This window comes from Zonotrichia leucophrys, chromosome 19, assembly GCF_028769735.1.
Source record: "Zonotrichia leucophrys gambelii isolate GWCS_2022_RI chromosome 19, RI_Zleu_2.0, whole genome shotgun sequence".
NCBI lineage: Eukaryota > Metazoa > Chordata > Aves > Passeriformes > Passerellidae > Zonotrichia > Zonotrichia leucophrys.
This window is the reverse complement of record NC_088188.1, coordinates 8,149,191-8,172,459: the sequence shown is the minus strand read 5'-3', so window position 1 is coordinate 8,172,459 and position 23,269 is coordinate 8,149,191. Positions and strand designations below refer to the sequence as shown.

Genomic DNA, 23,269 nt, shown 5'->3' with positions numbered 1-23,269 from the left:
TAACAAACACCTGTGTGGCACATAAACAAAACAAAGAGCACTTTTTAACCAGTGAAACCATTTAACCATCCATAGCTGATGGGAGATTAATCAAATCACGTTAAAAAATAACTCAACTATACTTGAGTTAAAGTATAAAACTATATATTTTACCAGCAAGTCCTCTCACAGCCCAGAGGTTTCATACTGCAGAACAGACCCTAATATGTTGCGTGGCCTCATCACCAACATATAACAAACACCTGTGTGGCCCATGATGAACAAAACAGAGAGCACTTTTTAACCAGTAAAACCGTTTAGCCATCCATAGCTGATGGGAGATTAATCAAATTATCAAACCACGTTAAAAAATAACTCAACTATACTTGAGTTAAAGTATAAAACTATATATTTTACCAGCAAGTCCTCTCACAGCCCAGAGGTTTATGCTGCAGAACAGACCCTAATATGTTGTGTGGCCTCATCACCTCGTGTGACAGCACGATTACAGCACGCAGAACGGTGAGATGCACTCGCTGCTGGGTTCTGACACCTTTGAAAGTGATGTTTGTTGTTGGAAAGCCGTGCAGAGGCGTGAGCGTTACACGAGGAGCTTAAATGGAGCCCCGGTGTTCCTTTGTGCGCTGTCCCAGCTCGCTGTGCTGCTGACAGACAGCACCATTAAGCCGTCATTAGCACCACGCCTGAAAGCTCGGCTTCTGCGCTAATAACGGGGCTATTCAATATTTGGAGCCTTTGTAAGAAAGAGGGCACCTAAATGAGAATAATGAGGTCATTCAGTGACATGCCTGAGGATATGAAACCATGGGTAACTTTTTAGCTCGTTTGATATGTGAATGTATACGTTCAGCTGTGACAGATTATTTCTAGCCTTGGGAAAAAAATAAAGCTGCTTCCATTAAATCACACCACGCAACATCAGCACCAAGTGGTAATCAAAACACTGTAAAACACAGCCTTCAAAACAATTCTGGGGAACCCAATCAAAAAGACAACATATATGGAACAGATATGTGAAACAGAGCAAGGGGTTGAGACAGTGTCAGAAAAACAGTGAAATTTAACAGTTAGGAAAGGATTTTATCGCTGAAAGGATTGTTTCCAATTCTGCTGCTTTTTTTTCCTTCATCGAATGAGATGCTATTTTGGCTTTGAAAAGATGAACAAACTGAAATTTTAATTTTAGACCTGCTTCTTGCTTAGAGCAGTGGCTGTTTCTTGTAAAACTGGCTCACTTTCCCAACATTTCACAGAAAGCTTTGCACCCCGGGCTATTTCAAGATTCCTGGTGCAGTGGAGCAGCCTGGGTTGCAGGGGGGCTGTGCTGGGCACCCCCTGGGCACCACAGGCTCTGGGCAGCCCCTGTTCCACATCCCAGCTGTGAACCTACAACTGCACAGGCCCAGGGATTAACAGGTTTAGGTTATGGTTTAACACTCTTGTAAACAGCAGTAGGAAAAATCTCATTTTCTGGAGATATTTCCCATGTTTCTGCCCCCAGAGGAGATGTTCTGGAATGTTCTTGGGTGTGCAAGAGTGGCATGTGGCTCTCAGGCTGGGCTGGCCCCTCAGCTCTTTTGGGAAAGCTCAGTGACCTTTACTGAACAAGATGACAGAATCATGGAATAGTTTGGGTTGGAAGTGACCTGTAAATGTTCTCCTGGAGCAAACAGGGATGTCTTCAACCAGACAAGATTGCTCAGAGCTGTCCAACCTGAGCTTGGGTGCTTCCAGGGATGGGGCATCCACCACCTCTGGGCAGCCTGTGCTGGTGTTTTACCACACTCATCATGAAAGATTTCTTCCTTCTATCTACTCAGAGTTCACCCTGTTTTAATTTAAAACCATCACCCCTTGTCCTTATCTGGTTTGGCCTCATTTTTACTGTATTTTCATTTATATTGTTTTTAGGGGTGTCACAGATGAGCAGTTAGGGAGATCTGCATAACACAACTTCTCTGTGTTCAGGTGCAGCATGGATGGTGATTATCAGGCCCCAAAATCAGGGACAGCTGCTGAAATCCCAGCTCCAGGAGCTCCCCCTGCCCTGGGCACCCCCAGGAGGGTGGAGGATCAGCAATTGTGAGCCTGGCTCAGGGTGCTGCCTGTGCTGGGAAGGACTTTTCCCTTTCTGGCTCTTGCAGCAGTGCGCGGGGGCGTGAACGGCCCTGGAATCCGGCTATCTGGTGAGGGGGAAGGCCAGGGCCCCTGTGCATCCAAAGCCAGCCCCCCTCGGCATCTTGGCCTTGGGCTGAGCTGGGGGAGAGCTCGGAGCAGCGCGGTGAGAGACGAATTAGGAGGCGACCACTTACTGGGGGTAAACTGTCGGTTTATTACAGAAGAACCAACAAAGGAGGGGAAACACCCAGCAAATGGCCCCGAACAAGGGGCAGGAGAGGGTTTTAAGGGAAAAGGAGGGAAGAAGGCAGGGAAACCTGGCTATCCAATAGAAATACATATTTGGAGGTACGAAACATAACTGATATACTAAAGTAACCAACTGTTATAAATCATAGGAGGGGCTCCGGGGCTACAGCCAACCATACCTCCCAGAGAAAGGAAAATTCTCGAAACCTGGGAGGAGAAAAAGAGTGATTGACTGACCCCAAGGAGGAAACAACTTTCACTTTATAAGAGAAACCAAGGGAGGAGCAGTTTCATTTCCATAGCAACATAACTGGCAGGGTAGCAGCAGGAAGTAATACAGAAAATGGGGGGAGCAAACTAACGAACTTAAGAACACACCACAGCATCGCAGCACCTTGCACCCCCTTTGTGGGGAGGTGGAAAGAGGAAAAGGCCACAGCAACCACTGCAGAATTGTCCCTGAGGTCTGAAGGAAGGAGGGCGGCTGCTGGAGCAGGGGAACACTTGGTGCTCACAGTTCCCCCTCTTGGCAGGCAGCTTCTCTTTGTACCCGTGTGTGAGATACCCAGAGGGAAACAAGACTTTGCTGCTGCTCCACTTTCTCTCCTTTTAATTTCCATTTTCTTCACCTTACTGTTTTCAACAAGGGATTAACTCAGCAGTTCCATTTGGACTAGAAGCAAAGGTTTAATTCAGATTATTCAGAGACTCAACAGGCTGTGAGTTAAATTTTTGGACTTCATCTAGCCCCCAGCTAATTAAAGTGTTTTTTAATTAAAAAAGATTAATGAGTGATTGCCCTTTTTTTAGTGGATATTTTTTAGATTAAGCCTCTCCAATATTATAATTGGAGTAATATGCACATGCCCTACCTGAAAGGCAATCACAAACACAGAGAACAGCACACAGTGTTTGTTTTATACTCCTAATGTTTCATTAGATGTTTGCTGGTTATGAATTATCTATCAGCTCAAACATAACTGTTAATTCTGGGTGCTGCTTGAATCACTTCCCTGAATTTGAACAAATCACTGCCCTGGAAAAGGGGAAGAGAGGAAAAGGGACTGCTCCATGGTATCCTTTTAGTACATAAAATAAAGCCTTTTAAAATGGAGTAGGGATTTTAAATACAGTGGTAATTGATTAGCAGAAGGGATGGAGAAGAAAATGTGGTTTCTCAGTGCTGTCTGAGACAAAAGGAGCTGTAACCCCTCTCCCCAGGCTGGCTCAGCCCCTCTCCAGCTCCACACTGGGCAGAATCAGCTTCCAAGAGTTGTCCCTGGGGGATTTTCATGCAGCTTTATCTCACTCATGAGTTATTCCTTGGGCAGTCTTATTTTCAAAGTTGCAAAAGTGGTTCTGCTGTTGATTCAATTACCTGCATAAATTGATATTTGAATATGACATGGATTCCTTGAAGACTAAAACCTGTGAAGTTCTATTAAAAGCCAATGGGTAATGCAGGGTTATTGCAGGAGGCAAGCCTGGCTTTCCAATGGCAAGAGACATAAAATAAATAAATAAAAAGAAGATAGATGGTGTTGTTTTTCATCAGTTGTTCAAATGCAGGATGTTTTAAACAATTTGAGTCGGTACTAATGAATCTCACATTATCAGAACCTCACCAGCAGAATCTAAAAATTGTATTTGAACTCTTTCATTGAAAGTTTCTATTTGGCAGAACAAAGTAATTGTTTGTCTCAAGCACAAAAATGCTGCTGAGAAGAAAGTGAAGCTGGTTTGGAATCTGCCAACTTAGGAATTCTTCTCCTCTGGATTCCATTATATCTGAACCACGTTACTTTTTACATGGCTACATAATTTGGATCACAGCGTTTCTGAAGTTATTTAATGGCAAGAGTTCTCATGAAAAAAATCCCAACTTGCTGCCTTGTCACACCACTGCTGTTCACAAGAGGTAATTATGAAAAGGAGGATAATCTGCCAATCACAAGGGGGTTTTATAAGCTATGCCTTTTCCCATTGATTTTAATATAACAGATATTTGCCTTTCTAAAATTAGGATTTTTTCTTCCAAAGGAATTAATGCTTGATAATAACTGGTGTGATTTCTTTTTTTTCTCCTCTCTAGTGTTCATAATGGCTTCTGGGCTTTTGGTTTACCCTTTTGGTTTCAACTCTGCTACTGTGAAGAGATTCTGTGAGAACTCAGACATCTACTATGCAGGAGACTGCCAGATTGGATGGGGGTACATGCTGGCAATTGTTGGGGTCATGTTGTCTGTCTTTTTACCATTCTTTGCAAAATATGCACCAAAAGAGCACATATCTCCAACTCCAATACCTACTATTTTATAGTATTTTATTCCTGTTTAAGAACAGAACATTCCTGTCTACACTAAGGGGCAGAAATTCTTGAAGCACTTCCAGTTGGCTGTGTTGCTAAAGAGAGGAGAGGAGATGGGGAAGAGAAGGTCACATTGACAAAGACCAAAAGTGCATTGAAAGTCTTCCGTAAGCACGAGCAGCGAACGCTCTGGAATTGAAATAGGATTAATCAGCAGCCTTCACCCTGCTCTAACCACACCATGGCATACTGCCTTAGACAAAAAAATAATCAGTTTATCCTCAAAACATCTGTCTACCTCCCAGTTTCTTTTGTGTCTCAAAATTGTGAGTTTTAAAAGCTTCAATTCACTTTTGATATATTGTGAAATGTCAGAACTTTTATGAACCCAGTGACTTGAAAATCAATAATGATATTTTGTTACAATTATTTTGATTAGTGAAAAAGCACCTACGAGTACCCACAGCCTAAAATTAAGACTGATAGCTAAAAAAACTGTATTCAAGAAAAGTTTCTTCCTAATTTATATATATTAGCAGCACCTGCATATTGTAAATTCTGGGCACAGTTTTTACTTCTGCTCCAATTGCCAAGATATAGAGACATCTTCATGAAGTCCTGGGTAAAATTGAAATTTCTTTTTTTCTGAGAACTTCAACTACTTCCAAAGGCTTCATGATGATTTAAGACTTTAACAACAGGAAAAAAAATCCCTAAGAATTTGTTCTCAGTATTTCCTAAATGATAATTCTAAGTGGACTTTAACAAAATGTTTTGAAATATGACAGCGATAGACTTTGGGTTTTGTTGTTTAAGGCTGAAAAGAAAAAATCTCAGTTTACAAAAATGTCTGTGCCCAAAGGCCCTTATCTGTAGTGATAACACAAGCCAGAATGAACTAATTCCAGTATTTCCATTGCAATTGAGAGTCCAGATTGTAAAACAAAAAAGTGAAGTGAAATGCTATTGAACATGACCAGCAAAAATCTGCTGCTGTGTCAGAAGCACCAATGGCCATATTTCATTAGTCTGTATGGAATTTTGTGAGCTCTGATTTCCACAACAGCACTGAATTCATTATCAAGCATTGAAATAAGTGCACTTGATTGCCTTAAGCAAAAGAAACATTGGGTTCTAATCTCACACCACTGTTGTGTTTTTTCGTTTAAAATAAAATTTTAATTCTAATTCTATTCTCATCTTTTATTTTCTATTATTTATTAAAAAGAAAAATCACATAGATTATATTTAATTCAGAGGTGTAATTCTTAGTTTTGTATTTTGGCACAAACCAGGTGATCAAATTTATTATTCTTCACTTAGCTGAGTCCAACTGGTTCCTGAATTTTTATTTTTTTTAATGGAAGGTGTACATGAAGGGACAGACAGAGACATGTTGAGGATGTATAAGAAAATGCAAACAGAACAATCACTGTGTTATTTCAATATACATCAAAGACTTCTGCAGTCTTGTTTACATTCCTCACCCTTCTAAACTTCAATGGAACATTGCATTGTTTTCCAAAATAATTGTCCTGTTCTTACAGTTCCATGCACTCTAAAAGCAATTTCTGCACAGAAACTCAGCAAGTTCTTTGAAAATGCAGATTCCAATGCAGAATTGAGTACACTGAGAAAGAGAGCAGGAGTGCTCTGCACCTCTGCTCACAGGGACTGAGAAATTAAATCTTCCACATATTTAACAAAATAGGCTGAAGTAATGCCCTAAAGTAAGAAGAATAAATTTCAGTCACTTTGTATATTAATGTGCTTTTCAGTGATGTCTTACACTTTTTTTAAAGAATGGCTGAGATTGATAATTTTCATGTGAGAGTCAGAAAAGTGAGGAATAACAAACAACATGCAAAAAAGAAAAGAATCACCACATAGTAGAAAGACAGAGATGCAGGCTTTTCTTTCCTAACCAACCTGTGCCTTTACACTAGAACCATTATACAAGACAGGATCAATATGGTCAAGAAAAAAAATCACCCAACAACTGAAAAATGTTGAGTAGTGTGTATAAACTGTATTGAGTAGGGTTTTTTCTGTTTTGTGTAATGTTTACGACTGTTCACTTAATGTTTCACTAGAAAAAGTGATTTGTTAGTGTCAAATAGAAACTTCTTTTGCAAAGATCTAAACACTTCCCGAAAAGAAAAATTAATTTAGATTTTTATTAACAGCCATAACATACCTAGTAGACAAAGGACCTATTCCTGTCATTACTTATTAACCTAAGTTTCACATGTGCAAAACTGGAAGCATCAATCACTTAACTGGAAGCTGTTTTAAATTACTGTTACAGCAGAGCCTCACAATTCACAACACTCCTGTACCAATTCCTTTACTTCTTAAAGCTCAACTTCTCTTGTGCAAATCATCAACCTCTGCATCCTGCAAAATTCTGCACCTTTTATGAGTCAAGCTAATGCTTCCATTAGGAGCTTCCTTTAACATTTTATAACATTTTTATAATATTTAAATAAATCCAACACGTGTACATGACCTCTGCAAGTGGCAAAACCCTCCTTGAAGCACCCATGCTCTGAGCCCACCTCACTCTGCAGGTGTGGTGATAATTCCAGTGATCCCTGCAGCAGTTGGTAAAGCACATCCTTCAGATCTCACCTGCTGCTGGCACTGCCTGTGCTCACACTGACAGATCACTTTTTGAAATAAAGACTGTCCACGCGTTAAACTGTGTAAAAGCGTTTTCCTGTTACAATTTGCTGGACCAGGTTCAAGTTTTATTCTAAATATATAATTTTTTAAGTGTAACTAAAAGCTGTATTTTCCATTAATGTGTTTCTGCGTTGACTAGCTGGCTCCTTTTTAGAATATTAACTGTTTTCTGTATTTGACTTGTTGGATACAATATTTCAATTATTTTAAATGTGAAATTTCCAATTGCCAACACTGTATAATAAAATAATAAAAAAAATCCCCATATTGTTTGCTGTTTTCTTGACAACTCTTTTGTTTTGCAATTCCCAAGAGATCTGCTACAAAGCTTCTGAAGTAGAGGAAAGGGAAATAGGAACAGCAGGAACAACCTATGAAAGGTAATGTCTGAAGGCCAAGGCACATAAACATGTACATGGCCCATCTGTCATGAAAGACATTTCCATGGCAAAGGCAAGGAAGTTCTGTGTTCTAATAATTCTTTCCTTTCTACTTCCTCTGTGTCCTTGGGAAACTTCCCACAGCCTTGGGGTCTGTTATTTTATACAGGTATTATACTGATAATTCATTTTTTCAAAAAAACATCAATCAGGTAACACATAAATGGCAACCCAATGAACACAACACAGCATTTGCTGGATAACACAGCACAGTGATATTTTCAAATGTTTAACCAGATTTTCACTGGTAATTTTGGTAAATGTTGTAGCATGTCCAGCCTTTATGGGTAACAATTAGTTAAAACTGGGATTTGGACAACCATTTTGACTTTTACATTTCATTCATAGTTTTCACATATGCTGTCATCTCAACATCTGCAACTTTAACAAAGTCTTGGAAAGTGTCCTGTTCTTGAGCAGTTGCTGGTCTTACAGAGACGCACTTGAAAATGTTCTTTTTTGCATCATAGGTTCCCATGCACCTGTGCACTCGACCTCTAATGAGTCGCGGAAGCTCACGGTCCTTCATCAAAGCACAATAAACACACAAAACAATTACATCACCTCACAAAGAACCTTTCCACACGGCTGCTTCTGAGGGCTACATCAAACAGAAAACCTCGACATCACCTTTGTTCCTATCAGCTACTTAAAAACTAAACTCAAAGTCTCACCTGTTTTTCTGAAACAGAAGTCTGAGGATGCCTAAGTAGTGACTATTGCTCTAAATTGGGAACAATATGATAAAAACATTCCCACTGCCCTTTGCACTGTAAATTTATGTTTTCTTTGAAAAGGATTGGAGCCAGTGGTGACTGTTATGTGTGGCCACAGAATACTCACAATTTCATAAAACACACAAGGCAGGGTCTCCTTTCCATCTCTCAGAAGAAAGTTCTTTGCTCCATATGCTCCAGGTGTGACTGCAGAATCCAGTGTGCCTGTCCCATTAAGCAAAAATTAATCATTCCAGGACTAATTATATTTTAAAATATTGTAAAACTGTATCACTTTACAGAAGATTCCTACTAAAAAGGAAAATTTATTCTAAAAACAAGGAAAGAAACAGGATAGAAAAATTTTATGGTTTTTTATGAAGTGTAAATTTTGTACCTGTTTCAGTCACCTTTGATAGCTGAATGGAAGGGAAATTAGATGGTGTTCATGTCAGTATTTTGTGGGTTTAAGTATTTCAGCCATTGAAAAATTCTCATTTTGTGTTGCCCTAGCATTATTATCAGATTATATTATTATAATCTATGATGCTTACCTAAAACTTCAAACAGCAGTGCAGTTTTATAGGCATACTGGCTCCAGTGCCTCACACTCTGAATGACTGCAGACAGGATTCGCAAAGAATTCTTTTTTATTTTAGTTTTCACTTGAGATGATGAAATTTCCTTTCAGATGAAGACAAAAGCTTAAGTTAGATATGCACACTTGCAATTTCAAAGGGCACATAGGCATTTATTTATTATTTATTTATTAGGTTAAATATGCAATAATTATATTAAAATTAGGGCATTTGTTCAGAATATACAAACAACTCCCTGCCACTTTACTGAGGGTTATAGATGATTGCAGTATGAAAATCCCAATTCTAAATTTCCAGAAACTCCAGGTTTTACTTAGGCAGCTTGAGCTGATGAAAACCTCATCTTCCACCAGTTTTCTTTCTTTACTACTTTCTTCATTCTGTCTTTCCTATTAACCCTGCCCATAAGTTTTACCTGACTTTTATCTTCTGGGACACCACCAAATTGGTTTTCATTCATTTTATTTTGCTGAGTTTTGTAGTTAAATTTATATGCTGGACTCTGATCCTGCAGATTTCTTGCCACAGTGTTGGGTTTCACTGGCCACTTTCCTTTGGGTGTGTCTGTTTTGATGAGCTGGGATGGGTTACGACTGTCAGGGTGCTTTTGCTGCTGGACAGTTTTCAAACTGCTTGGAAAGTTCTCAAACTTCTGAGAAGTTCCATTATTAGATCTTGAATTTGCTGTTTTACCTAAAGGAGTATATTCATTTCTGTTCCTGCAATACAACAGTTCAGTATCACAGTACCTCTTCTCAACACTGAGCTATGTGATTAAAGAATATAAAAGCAATGCATAAATTGTTGTTTTAGCTTTCAATATCTCCAAACTCATTTGAGTTTTCACCAAATTTATCCATATACAGGGCAGTGATTGCACCTGTGTATAAATCCATCTGAGTTCAACAGGCCTCAAAAACCTGCTCAGTTATTGTCCTGCCCTGGGTAAGGGATCTTTCCTGACCCAAAATTCACATATTTTCATAACTCTAAAATAAAACAAACAAGGTTTCCTCTGAGTGTGAGATTAAAAGGGTTTCTTTGACTGCTACAGGCATATGGGAAAATGTGAGATGCATTTTCACATAAGAACAAAAAGGAAGGGTAATAGACATTAAAGGCTTCACCAACCTGCAGGCAGACACGTTTTTTCCAGCATTTGCTAAATTAAACTTTGATGCATTTGGTGGTTTCATAAGGGAAGGAGCCATCGGATGTTCTGCTTGGCTTTCAAAGACAAGGTTAAAGTATCAGTGACACAGCAGCAGCTTTATTGTAACACACACATGGATTGTTCAGGAAACAACATCCAAATAAAAATCAAAAAAGCAACAAATAACTTGCTTTTTACATACCCACTGTTTGCTGCCTTCTGCAGTTCATCCGCTTCTGGGTTTGCAGCTCCCCAGCCTAATTTTCAAAAGACAAAGGATGGAATATTGGTAAAAATGAAAAAGACTGAAAGTTAGTAAGTCTTTGTAGGCTTACAATTCTGCTTAATTCCCACAAACAGGCTCACATAGGAAGGAGGAAGAAAAAAGAAATAAGGGGAATGTGATCCTTTGATATTTGTAATTATAAGACAACTTCTAACAAGTAGGTTGCTTCTCTAGACAACAGTTCAGTTACAAACATTAGACTTATTAGCAACAGAGATTTTATTGTGAGAAAACTTTGAAACTTTATTACAAATAAAACATAATGAAAGCACTAAAAGCGGAGTTCTGCACCATTCTTTCCAAGCCCAATTTGAAGAACAGAAGTTCCTTTCTGAACTACAAGAACGACATCTTACAAATGTTTCTTCTTGTAACACAGGACTTGAATGTTGATTGAAATCAACTGAAAACAAAAGGTCAGTTTCAAGAGACTCTATTTAAATGCCAGTGCTACTTCATTCTCCATCACACAAAGAGTCAAACTCCCTCTAGGCAAGAAGTATAAAAAGCTCAATTGTACAGAGGAGAAAGAAATTTCCTGGAGGACAATTTTTACATAATGAACTTTTCAGAATTAGATATAAAGGATGCATATAGTTCTTGATAAAGACAATGTCTGATTGCATGGAGTACGATCAGTAAGATAAGATTGATTTGCATTTAGAGGCAGTAAAAAAAGAATAAAATGTCTTATTTACCGAATGATGAGGGAGAGAAGTCATAACTATGAGTCCCAGAACCAGTGTCTGGTTCGTTTTTAAGTGGATTTGAAGTGAGGGGCTGTCTAGTTCTTTTTTTCTGATTGAACAATGGTACAGGCAGACAACCTAAAATTAAAATTTAAGTAATGCTATATTAATAGCAAAATTATACATAACCCATACTTAAAACAAGTAAATAATTCTTCATTTTTTTACATTACAAATAGGAATTACATTTCATAAACACATAAAAGGCCATTCCCTCACAGAATTTATGCTCCCAGCCCTCTGTCCTGCACATAATCCCATTAATGAAACCTTTCCCTCAGAAACCAGTTCCCTGAATCCATCTAAAATCTTGCCCTGTGCTGCAATAAACAAGTAACCCATGCAAGTCCACTTAGGAAATGGGGATTTAGGGCTAAATACTGAATATCCTCTATGAATACTACATACATAAATGTATTTTATGTCTCTATAAAAGCATAATGGGGTGTGAACAGGAGGGCACATAAGAAGGGCTGGTACCTGCTGTGCTCCGAGCTGGAGTATCAGCTAAACTCCTTTTCATTTCTTTGCTGAATCTTAACAGGCAGCAATGGAATGATTTTTCCAAATTTGCTGTATGAAAGTCGGATAAACAAAGCAAAATAATTAGTGCTGCAAACACATCCAAATTTCACATGATTTTATGGCAGTTCCTCTTAACACTGCAGCAGCAGTGATTGGCATAATTTCAAACACAAGCCCTAAAACACAGAACCAGCTGTATTGAATTTAGAAGATCCACAGGTGCACGCCTAAGATGCAACTGCTCTGAGGGAGTGGGGCTGAGGGTCAGGGCCATGTTGAGAGTCAGCACTTACCCAACTGAGGGAGAGACCTCAGGGACGGGGTTGAGGGTCACCCCGAGGGTTGAGCCCTGAGGGACGGGGCTGGGGGCCGGTCCTGACGGTTCAGCCCTGACGGTTCGGGGCTGAGGGTCAGCCCTGACAGTTCAGCCGTGAGGGACGGGGCTGAGGGTCAGTCCTGAAGGTCAGCGCTGAGACGAGGCTGAGGGTCAGCCCTGACGGCGCAGCCGCGAGGGACGGGGCTGAGGGTCAGCCCTCAGGCGAAGCCCTCAGGCGAAGCCCGCCAAAAATAACGGTCACTGGTCCACGCGCTCGCGCCTCAGGCGGTGCGGAAATGGCGGGAAGGCGAAGCTCCGTTCCCAGCCGCTGAGGGCACGGCGGGAGCGGCCGTGCCCGGCCGGGAGACACAAGAACCCTTTAATCAACCCCCGGTGGGATTTCATGAATTATCCCCGCCCCCGAGGAACCGGTGTAGTGTCATCCTCAGAAAGCCCGGGGTAGGAGCTGAGTCTGCAGAAGTGTGTGAACACAAAAGTGGCTGTAAATAAAAGTAAAAGCATTCTTCACCCTGTTTGTCTCTTCAGCTTTTACACATGGCTAGATCCTGTCTGAACTCTGAGTGCTTGGCACGACTGGATCTTGTCCTGTTTTAATAAACCTTTTCCTTCAGAAGCACTCCCAAATATCTGTATGTAGAACATGAAACCAATCTGGATTCTTACTAAACTAAATATCCCACTCCTTTTTAAGAGTGTGAGTATTGGCAAAGCACAGGAATAAGGGATGGGTCCCAGTGTTTAACCCTGAAAAGTGAAAACTTTCCATGTGAATTTCCACTAATTCCCAAATGGGCAGGTCCTGGGACACCAGGAGTTAAAGTGTTTGGATGCGAACTCCTTTAAGAGGATAAAAGAAGCTTCCATGGGTTTATTTCCTAAACTCATGTTTGGAAATTCACTGTCTCTGTCCTAAAAACTCTCTTAGGAGACAAACTTCTTGCATGTTAATTAAGTGCACAGACATCTCTGTGTTTCATTCAGTGCTTTGGAAGGAATTACAACCATTACAATGCCAGCAGGAATAAAAGATAAACTAAATGTTCCAGCCCTGCATGTTTGCATTTTGCTGTTTACTCTTCAAACTTGTGCTGTGTTTAAATTCAACAAAGCCAGATTCAGGGTGTGAGTTGTGTTTTTGGGTGTTGTCACTCCCCATTCTGGCACCATCACTGAAGAGAGATAGGGGTCAAAGGACAGTACACACTGTCCAGTGCTGTAAAATGCAACTTTACTGCTTTGTTTAATAAATTACTTATTCTGATTAAATATCTGACAGCTCCTAAGTACAGAGCAATACAGTTGAATATTTAAGCAAACAGTCTATCTGTATTAACTCACTTTAAGCTTCAGCAAAATCTGAACGCGTGAACCGAAACATAGAGAGAAACTTCTGTAGAAATTATATTCCTGGCAGAACTATTCTAGATAAATCCTGTGCTCAGCTTTTCCTAGACCTACAGTCTGTCAGCCTGGGATATAAAGCCTTTCAGCCAAATATTCTCTCAGTCACTGGAGTATAATTCTAATAAAAAGGAATTGTTCAATAAACATTCTTTATTCTCTTGCAATCTAATATTTGTTATGTTTATATCATGAGTCATATACCAATTGCAAATACTTCTGTCGTTTACAGCAATAAAGCTTATTTTTCTATTAATAGTCCTTTTATTCTAAATGTTTTGATTCTCAGGATGGAAGTTACAGCTGGTCTTTGGCTTAAGCTTCAGAAGCCTTTCTGAATGCTTTTGGAAATGGAAGAAAAGTTGCTGACTAAAGTTTTTTGGGGTAGAGAACAGAACTATTGTCCCATCGTGGTCTAGATCTGTTTCCTTTTTAATAAGACTGAAAAAGTTAGAGGGTTGTCCCTGGCACAGTTGTTTCAATGTGTTAGAGGTCTGTGTTAGCAGATCCCGAGGTAGAACTGGAGCCAGAACTCTGGGCAAGTCAGTCGTGGATAAATTGCACTGTAATTTCAGCTCATGTTCCTTCTAATCACTGTTTGTAGGATTTCTAAAACAAAAAAGGTCGTACAAGCCACGACGTGCATTGAGGAACTTAGCTGTTCTTTGGCTTTTTTTAGATGAAAATACTTGATGTTTCAGCATTGTGTGCTGGACCAGAGCCAAGATACAATTCTTATTTTCCTCATTTTAAATCAATCTGCCCTTATATAATATGATCCTTATGTAACTTCAAACATAGATGAAAATACCTGTTACACCGATTTGCAGTGCAAAAATGCCTGATATTTAAGTGTAAAACCAGTGTTTTCCACTGTTCTTTAGCACAGGATTTCCCTATAGATCCTACATTATAAAGAGTGCCCAGAGTTAACTTTTGGACTGTGGAACAGTGCCATTAACAGCCTCGGAGATGTTACTAAATACAGAAACCGAAGGGGAGGCTCCTTGGGGAGGGAGGCTGGAAAATCCCGCCTCAAAACTGAGTTGAGAACTGTTGGGAGAAATCCACTCACTTTCTTTTGCGTCTGACCTAACCAGAAGAAAGGCTCTCCTACTGGAAAGAATTTATTTTATTTTTTCCCCCCCTCAGAGAGAAAAGTTTTGCTGGAGCATGAGCTGCCCGTGTGCCCGGGTGAGGCGGGTCGGGCTCTTCGGGGGCACTCACGGCAATGAATTATCGGGGGTGCTGCTGGTCAGGCACTGGCAGCAGGATGGAGCCGAGATCCAGAGGGCAGGAGTGCAGGTGAAACCATTCCTCACCAACCCCAGGGCTGTGGAGAGGTGCACCAGGTACATTGACTGTGATCTCAACCGCGTTTTTGACCCCGAGAGCCTTGGGTAAGAGCAGCTGTGCTTTCTGTTGTTCTGCTTTTTCTGGGGTTTTAAAATTCTTTCCTGATTAAAATGTTGAACACAAGTTCCCCTACTACTTTAACAGTGCAGTCACATAACTGAAATTACTGACCTTTAACCCAAAAAAAAGAACAAATTGCATGTGTTAACAGACTCACTCCTATTGCTGGTAGAATCAGTCTCAAACCAACACATTATCTTAAACATAATTTTAAATTGGCTTTAGATGAGCTGCATTTGTGTGAATTGGAGTACCACTGTTCTGAGTCAGTCATCATTGCTCATGTCTTGTGCAATTCAGTTTGGGAGCTCTTCTGAATACAATTATATTTCCAAGAAATAGCAGATAAAAGCAATTTAACATGGACATCTGAGTATCTGAAAGAATGGCACAGAAATCAGAGAAGTGTGTTTAATTCCAGTTATATACAGCAAAAGGTGAAAACTTAAAATTAGAAAAACTTGAAGCTGGAAATAATCTATTCTAAGGCAAAAGCACAGCCAAAAACCTGAATAATTTAACTGACTTGTGACTTTAAAATAAATAGTCTATAATTACTGTAAAATAGTAACTGATTTTACATTTTTAATAGGATTTGATGTTTCTGTGCTTTTGAGACATCTTTCCAGAGGTTTACTTTGCTATATAAACATTCTTAGTATATTTGCTCACCAGGTAATTTTGTTTCAGAAAAGTTTTAATGGCAAAGGTGAATATCACAGAAAGGAATACTTACTGTATATATTTTTCAGGCAGTTATTCTTAACCTACACTTCTTTCCATCTGGCTTTTCATCTTAGGATTTTGTTGTTGATTATTACATCTAAGATAAGCAGATGTTAGCACATAAGTATTGAGGCCATTCTTATAATTGTTTATTTTGGAAAACCATTTTAAAAAAAGGTAGTTTTGTTTGGTTCCAGCTGCTTTGAACACAGAACACTTGAAAAAACACAAGAATAAGACACCTGCAGGTTTCCTTCATATTTAGCTACTATTTCTCAGTAAATACTATGAATTTGACTGGTCCTATTTCAGCTCTACTGAGTGTTTGAAGTACCTGACCCTGCTCCCTTAAGTGTAGAACATTCAAAATCATAAATTATTTTACAAAATAAGAAAAAGGAGAGTGAAATTTTAATGCTACTGAAAGCAATGGTGTAAACCTCATTAACTTCAATAAAAAGTATTAATTAACAGCTTTATGTGAAGAAATGTTGAACTTCAAAGGCAGAGCTAAAGAACAGAAAGGTGGATTATGTGATACACAGAGTCTCCTGAAATTCCAGGAATTAAAACTTTGAGGAACAGGTTTGAAGCAGCAAAATCTTCACTGAGCTTTAAAGATCCTTAAGGAATAGATTGTAAAAGTGTGGTCAGATCATGAGAAGAAATAAAACAAGTTAGAAAAACTCTTGAGGGTGATGTCCAAGGCAAAACATCATGGACTGATGTCTCAATATGGTCTCCAACAGAAGGGGATCCAATCTTGGAAGTGCTCTATGTTTTTGCAAAATTTTAGTTAGTTTTATGCATAGGGGGAAATTTTGGGATGTAAGAAGAAATATTTTCCAACCAAACATTGATTAAATAATTCTAATACCCTTCTGCACAAGACTCAGAATAATAAATCAATTACTAGACAATCCTACTTGATTTCTTCAACAAATTCAGTCAATTTTAAGTTTGGTAATTAAACAGGTGATTTCAATTCCAGTCAGTTTTGGATTGAAAGTAAAAAGAAAAGGCTAATACATATTTTGTTGACTGTAAAGCCATGGAATGAGCTCACTAATTTCTTTGTGCTGATATTAACAGCAGGCCAGTGGTGGAAGATATTCCATATGAAGTGAGGAGGGCTCAGGAAATCAATCATATATTTGGTCCCAAAGGTAGTGATGATGCCTATGACCTTATTTTTGACCTTCACAACACCACTTCTAACATGGGTGGTACCATTATTCTTGAAAACTCCAGGGATGACTTTACAATTCAAATGGTTCATTATATCAAGGTAAAACTAATTTTAATGAACTATTAAAATACATTATTAGTTGTAATGTTGTATTACTATATATTATTTTGTAGTTTCTTTAAATATACTATTTTTTTCTTCTGCAAAAGTGTTTAAAATATTTCATTACTCATATGATGAATTTTTTTAATTAGAGGCAACTATTAATTTGATTATAATATCAGGTAATTCAGATTTAAACTCATCATATCTTCATGTATTAAAATGAGCATTAATAAGACTGATGGGCAAAGAGGAATACTTAGAATAACATCTATGAAAATTAATGTAGTTTAATCTGCTTTCACACTGATCTGTCAAGAACTTGGATAAATTTGGGTTAGACATGCTAAATAGTTAAACATTAATTTCATTAAATAAAGAGATGTAACAAATAATGGAAGTAGGTACTGACAACGTTTCCTTATCAGTGATGTGTCTTTAGAAGCTGTTTGATTCTGCTGTTCCTAAAGCTGAGAAGTTTTGCTAGAGGTTTGCAGAAGTGATGCTTTAAGCATAATTTGCTTGAATTCTTGTGGCCTGGATAGTGACTGATGGAATCCAGTTGGGCCAATGGTGTGGGATTTTAATGTTGTTTTTTTCCTTAGAAATAAGGTATTTTCAAACTTTTTTTTCTTATTACACACATTATTTTTAAATGGTTATAAAAATACATGAAAAAAAGCTTTTGACAAAAATTATATGAAGAGTAATGATGGGCAGGCATCAAGAAAGAAACCTCAAGTAGCAAAAATGCCAATAAAGATTAAAACGAGGCTTAATTCACAATTTGTGCCCCCATAAGAGAACTATAGTCTAACTCCAAATAAAAAAGAGTTGAAATCTGCTTTATGGCATTTCAGTTCTCCCTTTTGGAGCCATGCTGAGGAGATTTTTTCCTCTGCTGGCAGTTCCAGGCTAGAGCTGTGCTCAGTTCTGGTTCAGTGGAGCTGCCTGGCATCACTTAATGGGACAGACACCAACAAACACAGCTTTGTGCATTTTCTAAAGATGTCCTACTTCCTCGAGGGCCCTGAAATAAAGGCAACATATTGAAGACATTGTGTAAATCACTTCTGCATCAGTAATCTTTTGTGGCACAACATTTGAAACCCTTTTGCATGACAAAGGTTTTTAAACCATCTCCACAGAACGCTTTGGCTCCAGAACCTTGTCCTGCTCTGCTGATTGAACATCCCAGCCTGAAATATGCAACAACTCGCTCTGTGGCAAAACATCCTGTTGGTAAATATCAAACCTAAAGGCTCTTTCAACCCAGCAGCAGTGAGTTGGAAATGTGGCTGTTTTCAGGTGTGCTCACAGAGTGCTCTGAGCACCAGGAGCTGCTTGTCTGGCAATATTTACCAAAATGAATGGATGTGATTATCCATTCTTCTGAAGAGCTCTGATTTACACAATCATTACATAACACAGAAATCCTTAAACTCAACCCACTTTCTGCAGAAAATATTTATATTTTTTATTTAAAAACCTCCATATATTTATAATATATATTTTTATAAAAGACAAGGACTTGCTTGCCTTAAAACCCCACATAATTCTGTGCCTTACAATCCCTCTTAAACATGAAATACTGGCCCAGCAGACATTTATTTTTGCTGTGCATGTGATGAGTGATGGTGACATTAAGTGACATTAATGATCTCCCTCATCTCCAAACAGGTGTCGAGGTGGGGCCCCAGCCACAAGGTGTTGCTAGAGCTGATGTTTTGGACAAAATGAGGAAGATTGTCAAACATGGCCTTGATTTTGTGCAACTTTTTAATGAAGGTATGAGAGGTCACAACATCCTGTGTCATGTCAGGGACTATTTTTTGGAGAGTATTTTTAAAAATGACACTTTATAGGTGGGGGAGAATTAAAAAATTAAAGTCAGACCTGTGCACTACCTAAAACACACTCTGACAAAATAAGTGGTTTTCATTATTTCAGAGTATATTTTGTCAGTAGGTTGGGTTTTTTTTTGAAGTAGAAAGAAAATAATACAGTTATGCATGTCAGAATTTCCATTATTGCGCTGGAATAGTAAAGATTAAATACCATTGATATTACTCTGTGCTGTGCAACACTAGTAAACAGACCTTTCATTGATTTCCCCATCTACAAAATAGATCTTTTTATGTGAAAAGTAACATTTCAGTAACAAATTTAGATTTGAACTTCATATGCCCCAATACGTGACTGGGCCATCTTTCTCCAGCTTGGCTTTGAGGGGACAACCTGATGATTTGAGCCATTCTGCAGAGAATAAATAATGCAATGTTCTTTTTAACAGGCAGTTTTTCATCTTGACATTAAATTGCATTTATTCTTTCTAGGCAAAGAATTTCCACCATGCACAATCGAGGTTTTTAAAATAATGGAGAAAGTAGATTATCCCAGGAATAAGAATGGTGAAATTATTGCAATAATTCATCCTAAACTACAGGTAATTTCTAGAATAGTTTCCTTTTGTGACATTTTCTACTTATTCCTGTGTTGCTTCTGCTATATTGTTGTATATTTTAGTAATAAATATTTAAAATGCCAATATTGTCAAGGATTTTATTGAATATTTTAGACCTCCCCTAGGGTTAAGTTCTCTCACTAAGGTCATACATTCATTATTTCAGGAACTGTCTTGGGAATCACTGAATCTAAAATCACTACAAAGAAAAAGCCAATAGGACAGCTTATATTTTAAAATATAAATCTGATTTTTAATTCTAAAACGAGTGTCTGTTTTCAATTTTCAATCAATTGTGAGCATCTGCAGTTTCCTTCTAGTTCACTTTACCAGTGAATTCTGAAAATGAGGGCCAGACACACAAAATGAGGTATTAAGATTAAACAATTACTTTAAAAGCTTTTGCCATAAACTGCAGAAATTTGCATAATTAGCATTAACTCAAGAATCACATAAAATATACAAAAACCTGAAAGTAAATATATTCCATTTATTTTCTTTCCCTAAGGATCAAGACTGGCAGCCACTGAAGAATGGTGATCCTCAATTTTTGACTCTTGATGGAGAAGTAATTCCATATCAGGGCAACTGTACAGTCTATCCAACATTTATTAATGAAGCTGCATATTATGAAAAGAAACAAGCTTTTGTAAAAACAGAGAAAATCAAACTCACTGCAAAACACCTCAGGTTGTCAGTCTCAGAGCAGAGCACTTCTTAAGAGCTTTTTTTCATATAAAAAGTGAGTTTCCTTATGAAGTCCAGGGTCATTCAGTAGTTACTTGTGGGATACATAAATGCAGAATCTAATTTTAAATTGTTATTTAATTAACCTTGCTGAGCACTTCGAGATCTATTGTCATAATGCTGATTATGACTGTTTATTGTTCTAATAGACTCCTATAGATGCAAAGAATTTATAAATATTTTGTGAAGTTTTTATGAAGAAGCTCCTCCACAGTACTACATTATATACAAAAATTACAGCTTTTCTACTTCATAACCCCAACCCTCAATAACCAACACTTTTTACAATGGGTTAATCCTTTAAATTAATTCCTCAGGTAAACACACAAAATGTGAGACAAAGGAGAAGCTGGGCAGAGAGAAATGGGAGGAGGGTGTGTATAATAAATGATGTTATCTGCATATGTGACTGACCCCCACTGTGCTGAAGTGGAAGCCTTGGGGCTTATTTTGTTTTTATACTTACAAACATTAAAAGAAGCTAAAACAGGATTTCAGAGAAATATACTCTAAAAAGCTTTACATTTCACTTTAGTGTATTTCAGAATAAATTCAAGCTGCTTCTGATTTAAGGCAAGATTTAGACAGTTATTTTGTTTTGATGAAGAGCAATGCACAAACCATACCTGAGTATTCCAGAATGGAAATTAAGAAGAATTCCACATGGAGAGACTTGTTCTGTATCTGTGGAGACAAAGCCTGTCAACGTCTTAAAAAGATTAAAAAATGGGGGTTTAATTAATTTTCTAAAGTTGTTTTTTACACATTTGACAAATAGGTAATAAACATTAAGAATTTTAAAAAAAGACACATTAATTATTTACTGAAAGATTAATTGTCCAGATAACTCCTATATTCTACCTTTGAAATGTGATGTCACCCTCATTTACTATTAAATTTAATAGTAAATGAGAGTGACTAAACCCAAATAAGGAAATGTGGGAGGGGCTAAACCCAAATAAGGACATGTGGGCAGGGCTGAATCCAATAAGGAAATATGGGTGGGTCTAAAAACCAAATAAAGGAATGTGGGCATGGCTAAACCTAAATAAGGAAATGTGGGAGGGCTTAAAACAAATAAGGAAATGTGGGCAGGGCTAAACCAAATAAGGACATGTGGGCAGGGCTGAATCCAATAAGGAAATATGGGTGGGTCTAAAAACCAAATAAAGGAATGTGGGCATGGCTAAACCTAAATAAGGAAATGTGGGAATGGGCTAAACCCAAATAAGGACATGTGGGAGGGGGCTAAACCCAAATAAGGACATGTGGGCAGGGCTAAACCCAAATAAGGAAATGTGGGCAGGACTAAACCCAAATAAGGAAATGTGGGCAGGGCTAAACCCAAATAAGGAAATGTGGGCAGGGCTAAACCCAAATAAGGAAATGTGGGCAGGACTAAACCCAAATAAGGAATTGTGGGCAGGGCTAAACCCAAATAAGGACATGTGGGCAGGGCTAAACCCAAATAAGGAAATGTGGGCAGGGCTAAACCCAAATAAGGACATGTGGGCAGGCAAAACCCAATAAGGAATGTGGGGGCTAAGCAATAGGAATGTGGCAGGCAAAACCCAAATAAGGAAATGTGGGCAGGCCTATTTTTTCCTTGCCTTTTTACAACTCCTCTGGCAATAAAATAAAAAAAAAAAACAAAGGACAATGTTGATTGACAAGTTTTATTTCCTTAACTTAAATAAACATGGTATAAAAAGCATAAAATTACCTGCTCTAGTCATTATTCAGAGTATCTGGAGACAGCACGTGGTTGGTGTGAGGCGGCCAAGCTCTGTGGCCACACAAGGAGGGATTTCCTCAGTGAGAGTTTTTTAGGAGCAGACTCCAGCTGGATGCTGAGTTCACCCACAGGTTTGTGCCTGGGCAGAGGCACAGCACATTCTTATAGGGGTTTTTTTTGTTTCTTGTAGGGATTTTATTGCTTTTTTCACAGCCCAGAGCAGCCTCAGCACAGCGCAGAGGCCTCGTTGTGTTTCCAGTGGCCTCACGGCCCAGGCTAGTTCCTGAGTGTGTGTGAAGAGGTATTTTTTTTTTTTCCCTTTGTACAAAACTGGCACAGAAAGGATCCAAGCAGAGCTGAGCAGTGCTGAGGCAATGTCCTTCCTTGGCAGCCTTGGTGCAAAATCAACAATCCAAGATCCCGAGACCACAGGAACTTCTCATCCTCACATTTCCTGCTGAGGAAGCCAAGCAGTGCTGGGGTGTGACGAGGTCTGTGGGTACACAAATGTCCTTCCCTCCAATTCCTGTGCCCAGAACACAGCCCAGGGCTCCTGTGGATCCCATCCATCCCTGCAGGCTAGGCTGGAATCTCAGGGCACGGTGTCTGTCAGGGGCAGGCTGGGCAGCAGGACCCTCTCGCACCATCCCTGTAAATATTTTGCATTTTCCTTCCCACTGCAGGCTTCCCTCATGCTCTCTTCTGTCTTAAGAAAGTCTTTTGGATCATTTTGCCCACAGCTGCAAAATCCAATGCAATTCTTATTATCATTCAAACACAGAACTGAGTTCCCCTGAGTCTCACCTAAAATAGCACCTTTAAAACAGGCACCACATGAATAATTCTGATGAAAAGCCATGACACTGGAGACACATGTTAATTGAAATTTAAAAGCACACAGAACAAATGTTTCTCCTTATATATACACACATAAAATAGAAAACTAAAAATATAAATAATAAAATTCATAATACTATGAATTATATTATTAGAAAACTAATAATATAATTCATAGCACTTGGTCATCACAGGTAATTAAATAAAAGCTACAGAAATGCATTACAGAGTCCTCTGAATAAAAAAGTTTGGAATTGCATTGCACTGAACTAATTTTGTTCACCTGGGGAAGAAATTGACTTCTGATTTTTCTGAAGTGGTTAAATGCAAAAATTAATTCAGAAGAACTTCCACTGTGGTAACTCTTTATGTAGGAAGATGCAACAGCATAAAAGGGTCAAGGAGGAAAAGTAATGTTGTGACTGGAGCAAAAATCCTCCATCAGGAATTCTATTCCTGCCCTGTTATTTCATGGGGAGGCACAGAC

The 23,269-nt window shown here is 38.6% G+C and overlaps 3 protein-coding genes across 5 annotated transcripts in view; 2 read left to right on the top strand and 1 right to left on the bottom strand.

Moving 5' to 3' along the window:
- The window catches only part of LHFPL7 (LHFPL tetraspan subfamily member 7), a 59,731-nt gene extending 52,110 nt beyond the window's left edge, over positions 1-7,621 (top strand). Inside the window, exon 3 of the mRNA XM_064729248.1 lies at positions 4,460-7,621. Within this exon, the coding sequence (XP_064585318.1) occupies positions 4,460-4,686 (227 nt within the window). The 3' untranslated portion in view covers positions 4,687-7,621. The remainder of the gene's footprint in view (positions 1-4,459) is intronic.
- SPATA22 (spermatogenesis associated 22) lies at positions 6,010-12,475 on the bottom strand. Its single transcript, XM_064729247.1, has 9 exons — positions 12,122-12,475; positions 11,784-11,876; positions 11,253-11,381; positions 10,471-10,525; positions 10,247-10,342; positions 9,531-9,834; positions 9,071-9,200; positions 8,644-8,741; positions 6,010-8,323 (listed from the first exon to the last, which is right to left on the bottom strand). Exons 2-9 carry the CDS (start codon positions 11,824-11,826, stop codon positions 8,132-8,134), a joined length of 1,047 nt encoding a protein of 348 aa, XP_064585317.1. The 5' UTR covers positions 11,827-11,876; positions 12,122-12,475; the 3' UTR covers positions 6,010-8,131.
- Positions 12,476-14,632: 2,157 nt separating this feature from the next.
- On the top strand, positions 14,633-21,282 carry ASPA (aspartoacylase). Of its 3 annotated transcripts, none has more exons than XM_064729214.1 (6): positions 14,633-14,918; positions 16,801-16,996; positions 18,148-18,241; positions 18,680-18,787; positions 19,336-19,445; positions 19,972-21,282. In XM_064729214.1, exons 1-6 carry the CDS (start codon positions 14,740-14,742, stop codon positions 20,182-20,184), a joined length of 900 nt encoding a protein of 299 aa, XP_064585284.1. In that variant the 5' UTR covers positions 14,633-14,739; the 3' UTR covers positions 20,185-21,282. The 3 variants fall into 3 exon arrangements, with proteins under 3 accessions (XP_064585284.1, XP_064585283.1, XP_064585282.1); XM_064729213.1 differs by having other exon boundaries at positions 14,633-14,966; positions 16,804-16,996; positions 19,972-21,281; XM_064729212.1 differs by having other exon boundaries at positions 14,633-14,966; positions 19,972-21,280.
- The last annotated feature ends 1,987 nt before the right edge of the window (positions 21,283-23,269 follow it).

Bases quoted from the DNA above. Each gene is read 5' to 3' on its own strand.
- SPATA22 (XM_064729247.1), bottom strand. From the start codon at position 11,826: ATGAAAAGGAGTTTAGCTGATACTCCAGCTCGGAGCACAGCAG. The intron at 10,343-10,470 runs GTATGTAAAAAG...TGTCTTTGAAAG, and splicing joins CAGAAGGCAGCAAACAGTGG to CCAAGCAGAACATCCGATGG. The intron at 8,324-8,643 runs GTGAGTATTCTG...GCTTTGATGAAG, and splicing joins CTTGTGTGTTTTATGAAATT to GACCGTGAGCTTCCGCGACT.
- ASPA (XM_064729212.1), top strand. From the start codon at position 14,740: ATGAGCTGCCCGTGTGCCCGGGTGAGGCGGGTCGGGCTCTTCGGGGGC. The intron at 18,788-19,335 runs GTATGAGAGGTC...TATTCTTTCTAG, and splicing joins TGTGCAACTTTTTAATGAAG to GCAAAGAATTTCCACCATGC. The intron at 19,446-19,971 runs GTAATTTCTAGA...TCTTTCCCTAAG, and splicing joins TAATTCATCCTAAACTACAG to GATCAAGACTGGCAGCCACT.